Source organism: Cryptomeria japonica, chromosome 9, assembly GCF_030272615.1.
Source record: "Cryptomeria japonica chromosome 9, Sugi_1.0, whole genome shotgun sequence".
Lineage (NCBI taxonomy): Eukaryota > Viridiplantae > Streptophyta > Pinopsida > Cupressales > Cupressaceae > Cryptomeria > Cryptomeria japonica.
The window spans coordinates 737,636,395-737,657,238 of NC_081413.1; the positions used below are offsets into that span (position 1 = coordinate 737,636,395).

General features: G+C 35.7%; 1 protein-coding gene across 4 annotated transcripts in view; it reads right to left on the reverse strand.

Moving 5' to 3' along the window:
• Positions 1-10,806, reverse strand: part of LOC131038670 (histone deacetylase 19) — a 47,181-nt gene extending 36,375 nt beyond the window's left edge. For 2 of the 4 annotated variants that reach the window (XM_057971176.2, XM_057971175.2), the window contains exons 1-6: positions 9,734-10,806; positions 5,673-6,113; positions 5,415-5,557; positions 5,118-5,208; positions 4,867-4,994; positions 4,455-4,530 (exon numbers count right to left, since the gene is read on the reverse strand). In XM_057971176.2, coding sequence (XP_057827159.1) covers positions 4,455-4,530; positions 4,867-4,994; positions 5,118-5,208; positions 5,415-5,557; positions 5,673-6,113; positions 9,734-10,261 — 1,407 coding nt within the window. In that variant the 5' untranslated portion in view covers positions 10,262-10,806. Of the gene's footprint in view, positions 1-4,454; positions 4,531-4,866; positions 4,998-5,117; positions 5,209-5,414; positions 5,558-5,672; positions 6,114-9,733 lie in introns of all 4 variants that reach the window. The other 2 variants (XM_057971173.2, XM_057971174.2) reach the window with 2 other exon arrangements.
• Between the last annotated feature and the right edge of the window lie 10,038 nt (positions 10,807-20,844).

The window sequence follows — 20,844 nt, forward strand, 5'->3', positions numbered from 1 at the left end:
GTAAAAGCTTAAATGAGTGGTGTGAAGATTAAAAGTAATGAGAAGAATATTGGGCTAGATTAACTAGACAATGGAACCAAGCAATACGATGTTGTGAAAAGGGTAAAGGAAAATAAGGATGTGGGGAAGGTTAGATTAGGGATTGTGATAAGAGGAAGAGAAAAATTATTAAGTTGAAGGTTTAGGTTGCTGGTTCTTGTTGATTTTCAGAAATTGGTTTTGTGAGAGACAGTCAAAATCACCAAATGAAAATGTAAATTTAACTGTACCATAAGTTGTTTGCTTCAAAATAGTTAAAACCACCTTCCTGTTGTACTGACTTAAGAAATAAACTAGATTTATACCAAAATAAATAAGTAAAACTAAATTAGTTTGATCTCAAACAACAAATACAAGAGTTAGGACTAAAAACTATAACTGAATCTAAGCTATGAAAAAGAAACTACAAAATGGACTAGAAGCACCTTGAAAATGAAGAATCTGACACAAGAAATGGAATCAGGAGGTCAGCAAGTAGATCTCTAGCAATTTTCACCCAAATCTAAGCACTTCTGAAAATCCAACATTGTTGCCTGACACCTGAGTGCTGCTATCCGACACACCCATGCTGCTGCTTGACACACTAGATGCTGTTGCCAAAGGCTTTCAAATTTTCAGAGAATGCTCACCTGTGCTTTTCCCACTGGCAGAATCCCTCTATTGATTTCCAGATCAAAGATATACTCAGCTAAATTTGGGGACAAGAGTATAAGGGTGTGTTCTTTAGGAAACTGCCTAGATCAATCCCCTAGGATGTCATTTTCAGCCTCAATAATAGCACTATGGGAAATCTAAGTGTGAGAAATTTAGTGAAAATGTTAATGGTGGTGTGTGTAGAGATTTGAATGCCTAAAAAATAAACCCTAAGGAGAATGCAAAGCTATGGTGGTGTATGCAAGTAACTAAGAGGTTGTGAGAAACACAGAAAAAGAAGAATGGAGGGGTCGGAATGAGAAAGAATTTCAGATCTACATAACAAAGGCTATGGTAAGGTTTTGTAGCTAGGATCTCAACAGAGGAAAGAGGAAATGGGAAAACGATGGCTTCCAAAGGAGAGATGGGAGGATCATAGGAGAAACGAATCAGTAGAGAGTGATCACAAAAAAACCATGGCTTTGGCAGCTCTATGAGCTCCCAATCTTAAAAGGAATAGCTTGCATCCCTAAACAAAAATGGAATTCTCTTGATCACTTGAAAGTGTATGGATGCTTGTGTGAGAGTTTATGGGTCTTACAATGTTCTAATCTAACAAAAGGTGGGTCAAATAAGGCTTATATGCATTTTGGGCAAGATGACAATTGAAAATGTACTAAATTTTATAGTTACAACAATAGCCAAAATTCAAAGAGTAAGGATTCTGAAATATAATGATTATAGTACATGGGGAAAAGTACGGAGAGCAGAGTTGAGGTGGTAAGAGGCAGCGGGCATTTAAAACTTGAAGGAGCATTAATGTTGGTTGCTGAGAGGATAGAACAAGCACTTAAGTCAGTGTCCCATCATCCATCAAGGCTTTATTGTGATGAAAGCCGAGCTTTTTGCAGGGGTGAATCCGAGCAGAGTAGTGTGCAGTGGTGGAGCAGAGTAGGGAGTAGAAATGGAGGCTAATTTTACATTGCGAAGCAAGAAGCAGTTATGTCCGTTCTATGGGGACTTAACAATTAAAAGGCTCAAGGGAATTTTCAGGTTTTCGGATGAACTGCTGCCACAGTGTGGGGCTATCATTGTGGGTGATGCTTTTAACCTGGTTAAACATAGATACGAGACGAGAATGGACATTTACTCATTGATAATAGCGTGGGGATTGGAAGTGGGGGAGAATACAGGCACAGTGAGGCAGGTCATGGAAATGCTAGTTCATGAGGATTTTTTGGTAGGGATGGAAACGTTTCTGGAGTGGGTTGTGCTGGGTGTAGGATTTGATGTGCGAGAAGGCATGGAGGCGGATGTCCGCAGTAAACAGACCAGTTTGATTCCATTTCTAAGGTGGCCAAGAGGTCTGTGTCAGGTACACCGTAGAGCAGAGGCGAAGCGCTGGGAAGCCTTAAAACTCATGGTGGAAATCAAAGAATTGGATGCAATTATAGAAATTGCTAAAGCCAGAGCGGAGGGTACTGTGAGAAGAGTGCTACGTCCGAGGAAGCAAAGGGAGACAGAGGAGAGAAAATCCGATGAAGATTCTGGCCTGTGACACAAGCGAAGAAGTGAGTTGATGAACTTGTGGTTAATTGGGTTAATTTTGTCTGTGGTGGTTATCCACTTTTCAGTTTACTTCTTAGATTGGCAGGCTAGAGGTGGAATGGACTAGTTTGTTTTTTGAATGGGTAGTTGTCGTTTTTGTATGGGAGCTTTTTGTACTTCGTCTTAGGTGTGGTGGTTGTCTTTTCTGGATAAACTGGGTAATTTTATGGATGATACTTTAATGCTTTTGTATGACTATCTTTGAATATTAATAAAATACAAATTATTACTGAGCAAAAAAAAACAATAGCCAAAATTCAACTCAAAAAATTGGTAGACACAAACATAAAGCTCATGCTGGTGTCCAAACATGAGAATAAAATTACAGAAACACCAGTGTAAGGCAACATTGGTGTCTTGATGGAATCAGGTGCCCAAACTTTTAGGGATGACTAAGGAGGGGTTGCTAAGGCTGATTCCCCATGTTTCAACTTTATAACATTAAAGGAAAGGCCAGAAAGCATGTAAAATGATGCCTAAACATGATGAGGGGGATGCACACTAAAGTGAGTGCAAAAACATATGGGAAAAGTTGCAAAGTAATCACCTTTTGACTTTATAATTTCACAAGAACTTGTCTCTCATGAAGATGAACGGTCTTGGAATTCAATACATCTAATTAAGGCCCACCAAGTGAAGCATTGGGTGGTCCCCAGAGATCACCTTCCTAGTAAAAACTCCAGCTCAAACAAGCTTAAACATGGAGTTTCCCCAATAATCAAGCCCACTTACAGTGCTACACCATTTGAAAAACCTTGAGCAAAAATTGTGAGGCCTTATGAACCATTTGTTGTCAAGCTCCCTAGCTATTTTATTTCTATTTAAGTTAAAAGGTGAGGGTCGTGCTTAAAGCACTGCCAAGCAACACATAAATTTGATGTATGAGACCCCTTATGAAAACATTCCAAGAAAAAAAATTCAATTTACCTTATATCGTATTGAGGTGTACAACCCTAGCCCCTCAAGATTCAAACATGTGACCTCTATTATAGAGTATACACATATGGTGCTTTTGCATGGCATCATTATGTGATATCATTTTTAAGAATATTACTGCTAATTTTATGTTAATCTTCATGATAAATATATAATGACCAGTGATTCATAAAAAACCATCTCTCACATCAGTAGCCCACTTAGCACTCATATGACAATATTTTTTTGCCAGGTTATGCCCAGCAGCTCAGGCAAGCATAGTTCCTTAGCAATATTCAGCATCCATGATAGATGCATGAATGATCACATTACTTTATCAGTTAACCAGAACATTTAACCAGCACCCTATATCAGCAGTAAAATAATTCACAAATGGTACAATATAATAGCTAGCCCAACAAATGTTACAAAGATAGACTTGATGATGCTAGATAGATAGGAAGTCCTCTAACATGACTGAAGTTAGAATACACAATTTATGTTGTATGACTAAGAACACAAAATTATAAGTTTTAGAACTATGTACAGATAACCTAGGCAGAAGCTTGGCAAGGCACTAATGGGTCAGCTCCAAGAGAATCACCGATGGGAAGACATCACATGTACAAGCAGATCTGAAATATCTCCAAGGAGTTGAACTTATAACTAGGCTTTGTAATGTTGTTATGGAGATTTTGCTAACCACGAAATTTTAAGCTTGGCCTCTAACAAAAAAATGTTTCCCTGGCCCTACGTCACTCTCGCACCATGCCATATGTTAACTAACTTATACTAACGTAATCTTGAAATTAAGAATTTCAAAAAAAAAACAGATGACCCTAAAGTTATGAAAAAATAAAATCAAAATCACTGAGTCAAAGGAATTGAGCTCAATTAGTTTTAAGGATTGCCTTCTTGTTGTGAAACCCCAAGTTCAGATCCCTAAACTGCCATTTGATGTGAAATTCTAAATTGTGACTCTTGGTTGTCCATCATTGACTTCTCGTGTGGATGTGACTTCTAAGATGGAATTCTAAGATGTGACTCTTGGTCTTTCATAGTTGATTTCTGGTGTGGTTGCCCTAGTCTAATGTTAGTGCTCAAAAGGAGCTAAGTATTAGTCTAATGTTAATGCTCAAAAGGAGCTATGCTTAGTCTCATGATAATGCTTTAAAGGACGTAAATATTAGTCAAACACTCATATGAACCATATTTGTAAACTATCCTCAATTAAAAAATCAAAACCACTGAGAACTTACAGCTATTCCAGCTTCTCCATCTTCAACTTCTTGTTTTATTTTCTTGGCAGGTTCAAGGTTGGAAACTGGTGGCCTTCTGCATTCAGATCAATACTCTACAATGAGCGACACTCTACATAAAATTAATGGGACACTGTACTAAAACAAAGGAGGATGACATCACAAAAATATATCAAGGAACCAAAATAAGAATTATTGTAAAAGGAAGTGCAGTGAGTATGATTATGTCGATTATATTGACAGTTAAAAGAACCTTAAAATGTTAAAACATTAACAAATTATTGTCAATCAAAGGCAATTCCAAACAAAATGATTAGTTTCCACATTTCCTTTGCAATTTAGCAAGAAATTTAACAAATCTGTGTAGAACAGTGCATAAACTTCAGAGTGCTATATGGTCACATCAACATGCCTCAGTGAAGGTTTCTCAGTGGCATCTACATCACGATTGCGAGGTTTCTGATCTTCTTCAGATTCTGAACCAAAATACTCCCCATCCCATCGCTGACCCTTGGGTCGCTTTTCATAGTCCTCTTCCTCCTGCTGCCATTTAAAATTGGAGTAAGTGTAAGAATACAACTCTAACTATAGACAATATAAGTAATAAAAGAAGAGAAATTTTGAAGGCTGACAGAAAATTTTCAGAAAAAAAAAGAATGTCACCTCCTCAGGAAATTTGGTGTCTGGAGGCCTTTCCTGAAATGGTACACTAGGAACATGCTGTATTTTATTCAACTGTTCCAGCAAAGTATTCCTAAACAAAAAATTCAATGGTGAAAATACTTTACATGAAGGCAATCTGTGTGATGTACCATAATTACACAGAACCATACAGTGTTATTAGAAACTTTTAAATATCTTGAACTTCAAATCAAAAAACACTTATTCACTTAAAAGCTTGGCATATATACCATTGCTAAGAAGATGATATATAATGCTATTAAAATCATCAAACCATACCTTATTTTTGCCAATTCCTTAGTTGAGTTCTGGTTCTCCATATTGCTCGGAGCAACATGGAGAGTATAGTCTGGCCCAAAATATTCATAATAGTCATTATAAGGCAATTTGTCTAGGGGCTCAATACCCACTGCAACTGCAGTCTATATCAAGCAAGTTGAAACATCCATTTAGAAGGGTATAAAAATGCATAAAGAAAAATCAAATAGATGTTCAGAACCATGTAAGTATCCCTAACAGCACCAAAAGAATATATACCTCATAACACCAACAACGAGCAACATTGCGAATGGTGTAGCCCCCACCTCCAACAAGCATTAATGGAACATTGAATGATCGAAGAAATCGAACACAATCTGCGTGTCCTCTAATTGACAAATTAAAGCATCCCAGCCTATCACCTGAGAGTGAATCTGCTCCACATTGTAAGACAACTGCTTCTGGTTGATATACTTCCATGACCTTCTGAATGATAGGTCTAAAAAGATTCCTGTAACTCTCATCATCAATTCCATCATTCAATGGAACATTCAACGAATAGTACTTCCCTTTCCCATACCCTACATCTTTAAGGTGGCCTGTGCCAGGAAAATAGTCACCAAACTTGTGAAAAGATACGGACATAACCCTGTCTGTAGTGTAGAAAGCCTCCTCAACACCGTCCCCATGATGTATATCAATATCAATATAAAGCACTCGCTGTCACATTGAAAACAACAAAAATAATTAGAGCTCTGCAGTCCCTCAAATGATAGAAGAACTAATGTCTAATTTAATTGCATACAGACAGTTTATCATTTAAACAAGATTTCTGTGCCTATAAACTTTACTTACATGGAGGTCGAGCAAAGGCAACATCAAAAAGAACTGACAAAAAATAAGAATAGTCATTTATCCATGGATATACAGGCTACAAATGTCAGGGATCCCCAGAGGAATATCTGTAATACAATAACAGAAGGAAATGACTAATCATGTCTACTGGACATATAGTGCATTGCTACTCTTGGGCGAATGACGTGTGCACTGCTGTATGTTGGTTCCTGGACAATTTATTTATGGGACCAGTGAATGCTGTGAAAGAAAGCCCTTAACGATGATGCTTCCAAAATTCACTTGGAGGCAAGGAGGAAGTTGAGAATAAATCTGAGAAAGTCGCTCAAGCTTCACCTATGATGGGTGTTATTCTAGAAGATGTAAACCCTTGAGTTTGGTGCCAAAGCATACATTTAGGCCTCACTCATATATGTCTGGAAAAGGAGGCCAACAAGGGAAAAAACAAATAGTACCCTGATGCAATATAAGATACGTAGTTTTTCAAAAAACAAAGAAAGAACCAGCTAACTCTTAAGCATTAGAGCTTTGGCAGAAACATGAACAATTCATAGTTTAAAAATTAAGATGCTAGTGATCTAAAAATAAATCAGTATGTTGGTTTGGAGGACTAAAAACCCTGCCAATACATTTTCTTGAAATCTTTCTAATGAACTAGACTTAAGACAAGACTCACTTTCTAAGGACTTTAAACAATAATCAGATTTCATAAGAAATGAAGGTGTAACACATGGACAGAAGCTCCTTTAGTGATTCGAACACCTGGGGACTTCTTATCGGTTAGAAAAAAGACATTTCCAATAAGTTCAACTGTGGCTCAACTTAGTATCAGAAAAGAGTGCAGGGGATGCATTCAATCATGGTCAGACATGTTGCATATCTGAAAAGAAGACAGAGTTGCAGCCAATAAGGGGAGTTCGTGTTTCTATTCAGCAGTTGGACTTCTTGAAACATTGGTACTTCTCCTAGCAATACTCTCATAATTGATAAATCTATGATATGAAGATACCCACTTTAAAACTTGTAGAAGTTGTTCCTTTCAGCTTTCAGCTGTATGAACTGTATTTTCTGTATTTTTGAAAGAATATAGTAATCTTGTAAGAGTTGAAGCATATTGGGAAGGCTAGGGAGTAGTGGTAATTGTTGTTTAGATGTTTAGGCATCAAATGAATCTTATAAAGTGTTCATTGAGGCCTTAAGTATGTAGTAATCCTTGTAAGCAGCAAAAGAGAAATTGACTCAACAAGATATAAACTCCCTCTTCTGGAATTTTGATGTACATTGGGTTTCTCTAGGTCAAATTTTGTGTTTTATCTCCATTTTCATGCTATGTTTGCTCTCTTAATACTGTTATCATCTTCCTCAATTTTGTTATGCACTTAACAGGCTTCATTTTAGGACTTTTAGGAAAACTTTTATCTAGGTATTTTTCAAGAACAGAGATCAATCAAATGTTGACATTTGAGATTCGTGTTAATAAGACAAGGAATAGAATATCCACCTTGATTATGGATCAAAGGGACAAAAACCATAGCTACCAAGTTAGGAATTCTGGATTTGGTTCAAAAAGAAAGTTTATATATAAATGGATCGGATCAGACCAATTCAATAATTTTGAAATATATAGAACCAAAAGGATCTGCCAAGATTTGGTAACTATGTTCCAAAACTGGCATTGATTTTTGGATAATACATAAAAAGAGTTACAATCACATGAGTTAATCATACACACAGAAAGGCCCGGAGTAAAATCAAAGGCACATAGATATATAGAATTGGTCTGATCTGATCCATATGACTATTTCAATAATTTTGAAAAATATAGAACCAAAAGGATCTGCCAATATTTTGTATCTATGTTCCAAAACTGGCATTCATTTTTGGATAAGATATAAAAAAGAGATTCAATCACATGAGTTAATCATACAAACAGAAAGGTCCAGAGTAAATTCAAAGGCACATACAGTATAGCATTATGCTGGAGGGTTTCTGTAACTTGTTTCTCCAGCAGTGACCCTCATACTAGAACTACATTCAGATAAATATGATATACAAAAACATATGATAGGCAGGCAGTAGCTAGAAAGCCAGATAAAGGGCAGTTTTAAAGCTTAAATGGTATATAGAACCCAAGTTATCCCAACACACTGCATGGACAGTACACATTCTAGAAAAGAGCATTCATCTGAGAGACGAAAAGAGCTGCAATTGATGTCTCCCTACTGCAAGAGAGGGTTCTAGCAAGCAGGTCATCCTGATAAATCAATGCACATAAAAACTGCACCTAAAGCCATTTCTCAACCATTTAAACATGAAAATTTTCATATCAAAAATATTGCAAGTTTGGTTCAAAGGGTTGTGGTGTAATGGTAATGTGGAAGACAAGATTAGGGTTCAACCCACATTCACATTTTTGCCCCTCTCCTTCTCCACTCCCCTCCACAACAACCACAATAAGGCATCCCATAACTCCAGAAGGCATGAATTGATTTTGTGGTGTGATAATTATGGGGCACATTCTAGAGTAATTTATAGATTTTAAAAATGTAGATCAAGCATATCCCACAGTACCTTAAAGGTAGCCCATAGCCTTGCCCAAGATTTACAAAGCAAAAAAAAAATTAATGCCAATTTGGGCAGCATAGATATCGTGCATAACATGTATCCATATACCCATGTACGCTAATTCTAAAAATGGTACTCCGATCTCTGACCCCATGCCCATACAAACAGAAGCTGACGATTCAACTACAGTTAACTAGTGAATGCAGCAGAATATTATACAAACCAAGAATTCACTTCATTTGCAGTCTAAATCTGTCCATAACCATCAGGACTGTCATGCCAATGATCATTGGATCACTCATCTTATAGTCTAAACTTGGGAACCTGACAAATGCTGACTGACTAGCATTTTCAGCCCTATGACTCAAAAGCTCAAAATCAGAAAAATCTTACCCGCGCCAAAATAACATTTGAGGGGAAAAAGACAACTTCGGGGCAATCAATAGAAAGGAAACCTTATTTCAAAATCCATCACTAAACGAGTGCTTTATGTATGAGTTATCCAAGTTCAGGTATGACATGAGAGGTTTTGCAGTATTGAAAATGGTGCATATTCAAAGTGAGTGACACATGACCTCACTGTCAGACTCTAGATTCAAAAAAAACGAATCAAATATATATATAAACCAATAAAACCGTCTTAGGTAGGAAAAAACAGAAACATGTGATATAGATAATGCTAGTTCTAACGATATGCACAGATCCTACTAGAATGTATGATCCCACAACAAGCAATTTGGGAAGTCAGGAAATGTCAAGGATTACTTAGATCCCATAACCGTGTGAGACAGTTATACAGAGAAACAAAAAGTCCACCAAGTACTCGTTTGCAAAAGGAAAACCATTAAACTAAGATAAAAGAATTTTATAAATTTTATTAAAAAGGGAACCAAAACATATACGGGTATGAGAATACTTACTTGATGCACCTTCAGAAGCTCAAGAATGGCCAAGACAATATCATTGACATAGCAAAACCCAGATGCCTCACACTTTTTAGCATGGTGGAGACCACCAGCCCAATTAATGGCTATATCTGCATCCCTGTTATTGAGTTTAACTGCCGCTCCAACGGAGCCCCCTGCATAAGTCTGACAGAAACTATACAACCCATCAAAGACGGGACAGTCCTCTCCCACATTGAATCTCTTCAACTGCCTGAGCTGCTCGTGCTGTGTCTCGGGTGTAACAGACTGAAGAAATGAGATATAATCATCTGCATGGAATACCCTGAGCTCCTTGCTCTGTAATAGATTCGGCCTGCAGATTTCCATATTCTCCTGTAGCCCGTAGTGCATAATTAGGTTGTGAGCCATTCTGATTCTGTGAGGCTTCATGGGATGACCCTGGCTGTAATAATAGTTCCCAATGTCTGAATCATAAAAATATGAAACCTTTCTCTTGTTTCCATCTGGACCAGATGTCAGTGCATTGCCTGATTCATCCATTTCTATTTAAAAATAGAGGCTCTAAAGCCTCTGAACTGAAATGAAAGTGCTATAATTTAAGCAAAGCTGCAGCACCCACTCAGCTAAATGCAAATAATTACAACGCCCACTTAGCAAAGTGTAAATTCCAATCTAGTTAAATAAATAGGGTCACAATAGCGGCGAGAATAAATAAGAAAAAAGCGTCTCAATGCGTGAACTTAATGAAGTTGAGCAGATGGGTATTTGATAAACCTTATGTACTGTTTGCCTGCAATCACTAGAGATCCAAAAGAGACATGCAAACTCAAGTCTCAATAGCATAGGCCTTTCCTCAATGCATGTGGCAGGCAGTGTTTTCCCATTGATTTTTTAGCTGAGCTGGACTGTGTTCTTCTTCGTGGACCTCTTTTCTTCTGTGCCGCTGGACTAGCGAGTTCTTCCCAGATTGGAAGTTAATCATATAAAAACGTCCAACCATGAGGAGGCCATAATGCTCCATGCTATTCCAAAATTAGATGAAAAAAGCATATGGCTCTATATATATATACACAGATCTCATATTGGTTTAAACTTCTCTGGCGTAAAAAAGCATTTTTTATGGTATTGTGTTTATTGATTTATGCACCCTAATTTTAGGGTAAGAGGAGGTCTCCCATTTTGGAATGGGTGTTTCCTATATTTAGGATGGACTGTTTTGTTGGTCAAATTAAAATATTTTATATGTTTTTTAGTATTAAATATATATTTAAAAAGGAGAAAAAATCCTCTCTTCTATTATAAAATTTAAAAAAATTGATATATTTTTAAAAAATAAAAAATTACATTCATTAATCTAAAATTTTAGTTAATATTTTATTATGTCTTATTACTTTGCTTAAAATATTTTGAATATATTTTTCAAAATATTTATTTTCCTAGATACCATTTCTTCTTCTTTTCTTAAATTTCAAATTATATGCATTTCACAATCAATAATCATGAGCATAATAGATATGTATCAATATGTGTGTGTCACAAGTTCAAATTATACATATATGATTTGTATTTAAAGGAATCATCTCTATGCCATTTTAACCATCAAGAAGCATTGAACTCAACAATGAGAACAACATATTCGCACATCTATTAACATTTTGTAGGTTCAATACAACAACCTCTTTGTGCACATCAATGTCCAACCACATTATCTCTTTTACAATTATTGTTAACTCAATTTCAGTGTTTTATTATGGCACAAAAAAGGCCCAAATGTCAACCCTTGCATATCAAACCCCTTGTATACACATAAAATTGGCTATGAGCGATTGAATAAATATTATATATTTATTTAATAGTTATTCTTCTATTAAATAGTTAATTTGAAAAGGTTGATTTATTTAATTCATTTCTGTGTCTTTCTATTAATTAATTTAATTGAAATAATTTATTAATTAATTCATCTATTTTGTTCATCTAAATAATTAAATATCTAATATTTAATAGTTATTCTCCTATCCTATGGTCTCAAATAAATTATTTAATCTTTCTTATCCAACTCACCTTCCATCTCCACTTCATCTTCCCTTTGCCAACTCATCTATCATGTGGCTAAGGAAATTAATATTTCTTAAATATTAATTCCTCATTTATCTTCAACCACCAAATTCAATAAATATTGTGTGCGTACACATATTTCATAACCATCTTCTATATTCTCTCCAACACCCCCTGCATCTTAGGAAGGACTTGAGTCCACTTGACCTCTCATGCCTAAATCTTCTCCAACCATCCCTAGATTCCCTCAGTCAGCAACCTAGTCAAGGTGAGATGAGTGACACTTGTCTTCTCCTTCCCCCTTTCTCTCAACCTTCACCCTTGCTCATAGCCATCCAAATCTGCAAATCTGATCATGACCGTTGATCTAAACCACATCATCTCATCCTCTCAAGGTCTATAAAATCAAGAACTTCAGTTGAGAGAGAGTTAGTCTTCGAGTAAGTTTTTCAAAGCTAATCATTTGTGAAAACCTATGCATCTGTGAGTTTCAATCTTGAAGCAATTTAGCATTTCTCATTTAGCATAATCATTTAGTATTGCATATCATAGTATCAGTTAACTATCAGTTATCAGTCCATTCTTCATATGCCATCTTGGAAGTTATCAGTGCTTGTCTGATAGCACACCATCTACAACCAGGAATAATGTAGTTAGGACATAATGAGACATAAATCATGAAGGTAATAATAGTATTTTTATTTTATATTCATTTCATGTAGTTTCATTGGTTGAGTTTGGATTTCTTGTAGCATTTCTTTTGTATTTTGTGAAACTAACATGTTGCAGGTAGTATTTTGATGATGAAATTCAAGTTGACACATTCTGGTGCCCACCGTGGAGCTCATGGACCTCGCATATACCTTTAAAAATCTCACAAAAGTAAAATTAACGCATTTGTAATGCAGATTCACGCATGTGTGAATTATGACAGCACTTTTGTTCGATAGGTTAGCGCATTTGCATCTCAAGTTAGCGCATTTGCATCTCAGGTTAACGCATTTGCATTGTAGGTTAACGCATATGTCATACAGGTTAGCGTTTTTGTCTGAAAATCTACACATTTGCATTACAGGTTAATGCTTTTGTCCTCTAGGTTAGCGCATTTATTAAAGAAATCATGCTTTTGAGTTCGCAGAGCGGCACTTTTGTAGTGCAGGTTAGCGTTTTTGCTCTGCAGATTAGCGCTTTTGAGGTGAAAGATAGCGCATATGTTAGAATAGCGCTTTTGTTTGCAACTAACAAAATTTTCTTGCAGGTTCGAATGTACAAGAAATTAAATTTTTTGAACTACTAACATGCATGTGCAGGATGGTGTTTAAGGCAAATTTTATGCATTTCCTCACCTAGTTAATTAAAAGTCTTGTTTTGGGAAGTAATATATCATGTCTTGCTCATTTAGTCTAACTAAGGGGATAAATTGACAACATGCAACTTGCATTTTGAGTAACTTCTCTAAAATAGTTGCACGTGGACTTTTAAAAAGGCTAAAATAAACATCATGTTTGTTGGAGCAACATCTCCAAATAGAGGATAGATCACATTGTTATGGAAAGTTAAAAAGAACACTTATATTTCGTGTCTCGAAAGTGGTAGGTATATGCTCTCCCCTTAATTGGGTGATCAAAAAGCCAAACCCACTCTTTTATGCTTTCTTTACTTTCAAGCAATTAAATCCTTTAGAGGGTTTGCCTTCTCGAGCTGCCTTGAGGGGGCCAGTGAGAGGGGAATGACCTAAAGTGGAAACAGGCTAATGCCAAGTCCTTCCAATCCACTCTAAATAAATCGTGTTTGTGACGAAAGCCCCAAACAACATGTGTTGATAAGTTCATACCGACATTATGTTTCCCCATAAACCCTATGGAGTGTAACCTCTATAGGCTGGAAACCTTCTATATTTATAGAGCTGAAAGTGTATGGCCACATGACCAGAAGCCTTTACTAAAAACCACTTGCACTAGTTGCCAAAATCATTCTAGTTGTTGGTGCAGGAGGTCGGACCTCTGAAGCCGCTCACACACATACGGTTCATAGTAGAGATATAAAATTTGTCATGGGGAGTTTTCATGGAAACTGGTGTTTGGCTGCCCCGGAGAAGTGAGTGCCGAGGGTGGAGCCAGTGGGGTCGAGCATCTAAATATCTGCTTTGAATAGCATAGCCTCGAGGGAAACCCCATGTGAGATTCAACAACTATTGTCTCGTCCTGCCATAAGATTTGTACTTGCGTGTGCATTTTATTTATTAAACATTATGTCTTCTATGTCTGTAACATGTTCCAAATGGTCAAAAATTGAAGAAAATTATCATCTACGAATGAGCAAAAATCCAACAAATTGCTGGAAAAATTGATCAAAAGGGTAATACAAAGGCTTTCCAACATTTGAAACACCAGATCAAACTAAAGTGTCAAAACACCAATATCGAAATACTTCTTGAGTAGATTTGTCTCTAAACCATCACATATTTTCAAACTAGCTCAACAACTTTGTCACTAATCCAACATGCTATTACCAAAAGGTTTCTATAAGAATAAACATTCAACAAGCTATTGATTCAAACATCTTAAGTGCAAACAAAAATCAACATCATTGTCAAGTCTCTCATCAGGATAATCAAATCCTCTATCACGAAGCTTGATCAATCTATACTAGGTTCATAATCTTGGATATATCTTTCCTATTTTGAACCTAGCTTATATCAAAATTAAAATCACATCAACATTGGAATCAAACAAACTTGTAAATTGTCAGATGCTTATATGACTTTTAAGTATCACCTTAAGAAAAGAAAACCTAATTATAAAGCTACTCATAAAAGAATAAGATTCTTGTATATCAATCACAAGATCTTATTAAAACATAAGACATTCCTACACCATTTTCATCACTAGTTATGTGGCTGCGGTACAGAGTTTGATGGAGAAATTTTGCAAGGATGTGCTTTTCAACAAAGAGACGCTTTATTACAATGAAAAAACAATAGTGGCAAAATCAACAAAGCATATCTTCCTAAACCAATAATCACCTATTGACTTTGTCCTTTGGAAATTTAAAAAAAAAATTGAAATAATCACATGTCATTTTGGACTAGAGCTCAATACGAACAACTGAGAAAACAACAAATGGAGGAAGAAGATAATCCTACATTCCAAACTTTTGGGTTTACCATTGTTGACGAAGAAGCAGTCAATAGCACCATTAGAGACCTTGAGCAAGATTTCAAATTTGATAGGCTAATGGAAAAATTGTTGGCAAAGCAAAAAGAGAAATATCTCTTGATGTTGGCAAAATATGGAGCTAAACTAACACAAGACTTTAACATAGAAAGCTTGAAACAAGATGTGGAGGCAAGTAACACCCAAAACATAGATGATCCAAATAATGAAGATTTGAACAAAGAAAGTCATGAAGAAACAAGGAAAGAAAGGGATGACACAAGAAAAGAACGTAGTGATAAAAGAACTCACGAAGAAACAAGGAGAAACTATGTGGATAATCCATTGTTAAACCTTACTCAACAAATACAAACTCTACAACAACAGATACAAGACATGCAAAATGGAACGAGCTCCAAGAAACATTCATTAGAAGATATATGCCCATATCCTTTCGATAAGAATTTGAAAATGCTACCATTTCTGCAACATTGCGAGATTCCTAAATATGACAAATACGATGGAAAATCCGATCCTTAGGATCACATTAGGGAGTTTTGTACTATGAGCATGGAATTTGCTCACGATGAAACTCACCTTATGTGTCTTTTTCCTAGGAGTTTAAATGGGCAATCAATGGAGTGGTTTTCAATATTACCATCCACAATCAAATCTTTTGAAGAACTTGTGAATAGATTTATTTCACAATACTCCTACAATATAAGGAATGAGATAACAACGTTGGATCTATGCAATGTTAAACAAAAGACTGGTGAATCTTTTATGATCTTTTTACAACGATGGAAACACATGTTTAATAGGTATCCTCGAGATGTACCTGATCAAGAAAAAATGGACATATTCATTGATAATCTTATCAGTGAAATGAGTTATCGACTAAGAATGCAATGTCCTCCCTCTTTTACCAAAATGATCGAGAATGGTCTGAAAATAGAGAACGCGATGGTAAAGAAAGGAGAGCTAAAACTTTACAATAATTCCTACAACAACAACAACAATAACAAACCCAAATTTTGGTCAAAGAATAGGAATGTTAGCAATGGAGGAAATGATGATAATAGTGCTACAACAACAACAACAACAACCAATATTTAATCTATCAAGTCAAATCCCAAGCAATAACAATCCAGAAAACAATAAAGCCAAGTCCTTTTTCTCCAATCCTTGGAGGAAATTCACAAAGATTGGAGAACCTTTGTAATCAGCTCTAAAAACTCTGCTTGCCAACAAATTGATTATTTTACCAGAAGCAAGAAGTTATGAACCACCAGTCAGGCCAAATTGGTGGAATGACAATCATTTTTGCAATTACCATTGGAATAAAGGACACCAAACAAATGATTGTCAGAGATTGAAACACCTTATCCAAGATCTATTCGACAATGGAACCATCACAGTGGATAGCCATAAGACAAACGAATCACACCTAGCTTTCAAAACTCCACTTCTGAATTATGACAAAGGTGAATGATCCCAATTAAAAGATGACAAAAGAAAAGCCAAAGTTAATTACACTTATACATATGATGATGTGGTAAATGTTATCATTATTAAAGATAATCCATCTTCGAAGCCAATCAATGTTATTACGAGAAGCAAAGCAAAGGTTGCCTTTCCAGGTATAACAAAAGACCCAACATCCACTTCACAACAATACAATTTAATAGAGCAATTACAAAGAATACTCGCTCAAATATCAATTCTGGAACTTCTCAAGGTTTCACCTATGCATAAGGAAATTTTGTAGAAAGCTTTAGTGGAAACAACAGTTTCAAAAGATTTGGATATAGATCAGTTCCAAAACATGGTAGGATACCTTATAGCTCCTCATTACTTATCATTTTCTGAAAATGATGACGCATCCTTACAGCATCCTCACAATGCTCCCTTACATGTTGAAGTCACCATCAATTAAACTCATGTCAAACATGTACTCATAGATGGAGGAGTCAACTTAAACATTTGTGCATTAAGTTTGATAAAAGCTTTGGGATATTCAAAAATGCAATGGACCCGAAAAAGAAAATAACCATCAAGGCTTATGATGAAGCAGAACGTTCTTCTAAAGGAACTGTTGTGTTGCCAATCAAAATAGGACTTGTGGAAAGGAATACATTGTGTCAGGTTTTAGATTTGAATCTCTCTTACAACATTCTTCTAGGAAGACCATGGATTCACAAATTGCAAGCAATTCCTTCTACATATCATCAATGTGTAAAATTTCCTCATGAAAGACAAGAGATCACTATAATTGCATATTCTAGTCAATATTGCAATAATTTGAAGCCAACACAAGATGCAAGAGTTCCACATAACAGATAATTGGTATATCCTACCAAAGAAATTCAAGAAAAGTTATGGGAAACTTTTGAGGAAAAGCTCAAATTAAATGATGAAGGAATGGGAAAATATTCTTTGCATAATTTTCCACTTTCCCCTAAGTCATATGGAAAGCCTACAAATATTCAATCAAAGACATCAGAAAGATCAAAATATATGTTTAAAGGAACATTTGTTAGTGTTGGAACTCTTGAAGAATAAAATGAAGACAAAGACATTCTTGGTTGGTTGTACAAGGATGGAGATAAAACTATAGCAACAACAACAGAAGTCAATATTCCCATTAAACAATATGGCAAAGGTTATGAAATCATGCAAAAAATGGGATATGAAGGAAAAGGACCAATTGGTAAGCAACACCACGGTATTTCAGAACCTATTTGTCCACACTCACAATCCAAAGAAGATAAATCCAGGCTTGGATATCTGAAATCCAATCAAAAGTAGCATAATCATCAACACCAAAAGTGGAAAAAGAAATCAGTCTCTAAAGAGGAAAATTGGCAAGAAAAACTACATCAAGTGGTAGAAATAGTAACCAATAAACAAAAGAAGCAAGAAGAACACGAAAAGCAAGACAAGGAGATTACCATCAAGGGTAAAGAAAAATCTTGTCAACAAGTTCTGGAAATATAAAAAAATGCAAAATCTGAACAAGATATTCTAGAAGCAGTAAAAATAGAGATGGCAGAAATCAAGGAACTCTTTGCACCATACAACATTCATGTATGGTATAGTGGAGTAGTCCTAGATCATGATTTAGAGACAGATTCAAATGAGTATGAATGGGGTCCAGATGTCTTATCTACTACATCAAGTAAGGAAAACAATGAAGACCGAGCATCTATCACGAAAGAAGACTTGTCTATTACAAAATAAAAGATGGAGTTAGAAAGAAGGCAAGAAAAACTCAGAATTCAAAGAAAAGAGGCATATGCAAAAAGGAAAGGGAATGACAAAGACAAATAAGTAATGCCACAAGAAGTACAAATAGGGATAGATCAAGCATCCGGAAATATAAGATTTTCATCAAAAGAGGAACAAGATGTATCCAGATGTGGCAGAACCATAGAAGAATTAAGAGATAGTCAAGTTAGATTACTGTTAGTCCAGAAGAAGTTGAGTTTGAAAGGAGACAAACTCTAGCAAAAGAATCCTCTTTGTCATGTACACAAGTATGTCAACTCCAAAATGCAAATGAGGTCAATCAAGAAGGAATTTGCAGTATTAAAGACGTGTGTGTTGATATAATCCATCCGTTTAAAGGACAAACATCAGTTGAAGAACCACTTGAGTATGAACTACAAAATACTAATACTGATTTTGTTATAACAAATTGGGAGACGCTTGGGAAAGACAATTCTCAAAAATATTTAATCTATGACAGTACCTATTCTATGCCAAATTATGATCATTATGTCATGAATGTTGAAGCACCTAATGATGACAGTGATTATGATTTACCCCTTCTTCATCCTGAACTAATTGATTGGGATAATTTAGACAACCCTGAACTGAATGTCTTTTCCAATGATCATGACTTAGCTGTGTACCTTATTGTTGTCGAACCCATCACATCTATTCTATCCCAAATTATGATCATTATGTCATGAACGTTGAAGCACCTAATGATGACAGTGATTATGATTTACCCCTTCTTCATCCCGAACTGATTGATTGGGATAATTTAGACAACCCTGAACTGAATGTCTTTTCCAATGATCACGACTTAGTTGTGTACCTTAATGTTATCGAACCCATCACACCTAAGATATCTTCCATTGTAGAATCAAGTAATGTTTCTCGTAGTCAGGAGAATGCCAAACTTTCCAGTCACAAAAGCGAAATAAAACAAGGAAAGAGACCTATTATTGAGAACCATTTCATGGCAACACTAGACCCATCAAAAGAGAAAGTAAAGGATGTATCTAATGGTGTGAACCTCTTTGAGGCGCCAGAAGATGGAAAGTTTGACATTCTTCCCGCATATTTTCAGAAGAGATATGCTATCTTGATAGAACCAACAGAAGCAGTAAACATTGGTACATCAAAGGATCCTAAAATACTTCATTATGCTGCCTCATTATCAGAAGAAGAGAGGAAAGAATACATGAAATTGTTTAAGCAAAGACAAATAAATTTTGCTTGGTCCTATGTGGATATGCCAGGACTTAATCCAGATCTTATCATGCATCATCTTAATGCGAATTTAAAAGAAAAACCAGTTAAGCAAAAGCTAAGAAAGATGCATCCACACATTGCTCTTCTTGTAAAAACTGAGCTGAAGTAACTATTAAATGTGGGTTTTATAAGACCTGTTGCTTATCCAGAATGGGTTTCAAGTATTGTACCAGTGTCAAAACCAGATAAAAGCATAAGAGTCCGTACAAATTTCAGAGATCTAAGTAAAGCATGTCCAAAAGATGATTTCTCACTACCAAACATTGATATAATTACAATAGTGGACTTATCAACAGGGCATGAGATGTTTTCATTAATGGATTGCTTCTCAGGATATAATCAAATAAGAATCACACCTGAAGATCAAGAAAAGGCAACTTTCACCTGTGCAAGGGGAACTTATTGCTGGAATGTTATGCCATTTGGGCTTAAGAACGCAGGAGCAACTTGTCAAAGGGCTATGACAATAATTTTTCATGATACGATGCATACATTTATGGAAGATTATGTCGATGATATACTTGCAAAATCTCATACAAGACAAGAACATTTGAACATCTTAAGCAAGATTTTTGACAGGCTGGAAAGATATCAATTGAGATTAAATCCAAAGAAATGTGCATTTGGGGTAACCTCTGGAAAACTTCTTGGGTACATTATATCAGCTCGTGGAATTGAAGTAGATCCTGAAAAGGTCAAATCCATCATGGAGATGGAGTCACCTAGGAACATAAGTCAATTGTGATCTTTACAAGGAAGATTGCAATCAATCAGGAGTTTTGTCTCTCAGTTAGCAAATAGATGTCTTCCATTCACCCATCTTCTACATAAAAATATTCCATTCAAATGGGTTCTAAAATGTGAAGAATCTTTTTTGCAAATAAAAGAATATCTTATGAGTCCTCCAGTACTGGTATCACCAACCAAAGGGAAACCATTGTTGCTCTATATCTCAGCAACAAATGTATCATTAGGAGCTCTCCTAGCTCAACATGATGAAGAAGGAAAAAAAAGAGCAGTATATTATATCAGTAGAATGCTTGTTGGTTATGAATTAAATTATTCGTCAATAGAAAAGACATGTCTAGCAGTTGTATTTGCAACTCAAAAGCTGCAATATTATATGTTGATTCATTTTGTAAAACTAATAGCAAATATAGATCCCCTCAAATATTTGTTGAGCAAGTCAACCTTGACAAGGAGACTAGCCAAATGGGTTATGATATTGAGTGAATTTGATATAGAGTATGTTGACCGAAAAGCTATCAAGGGACAAGTCATCGCTGATCAATTGGATGATGCACCTTTACAAAATGACATGCCTTTGCACATCGAATTTTTTGATGCAGATATTTTGGCAGTAAGTACAAA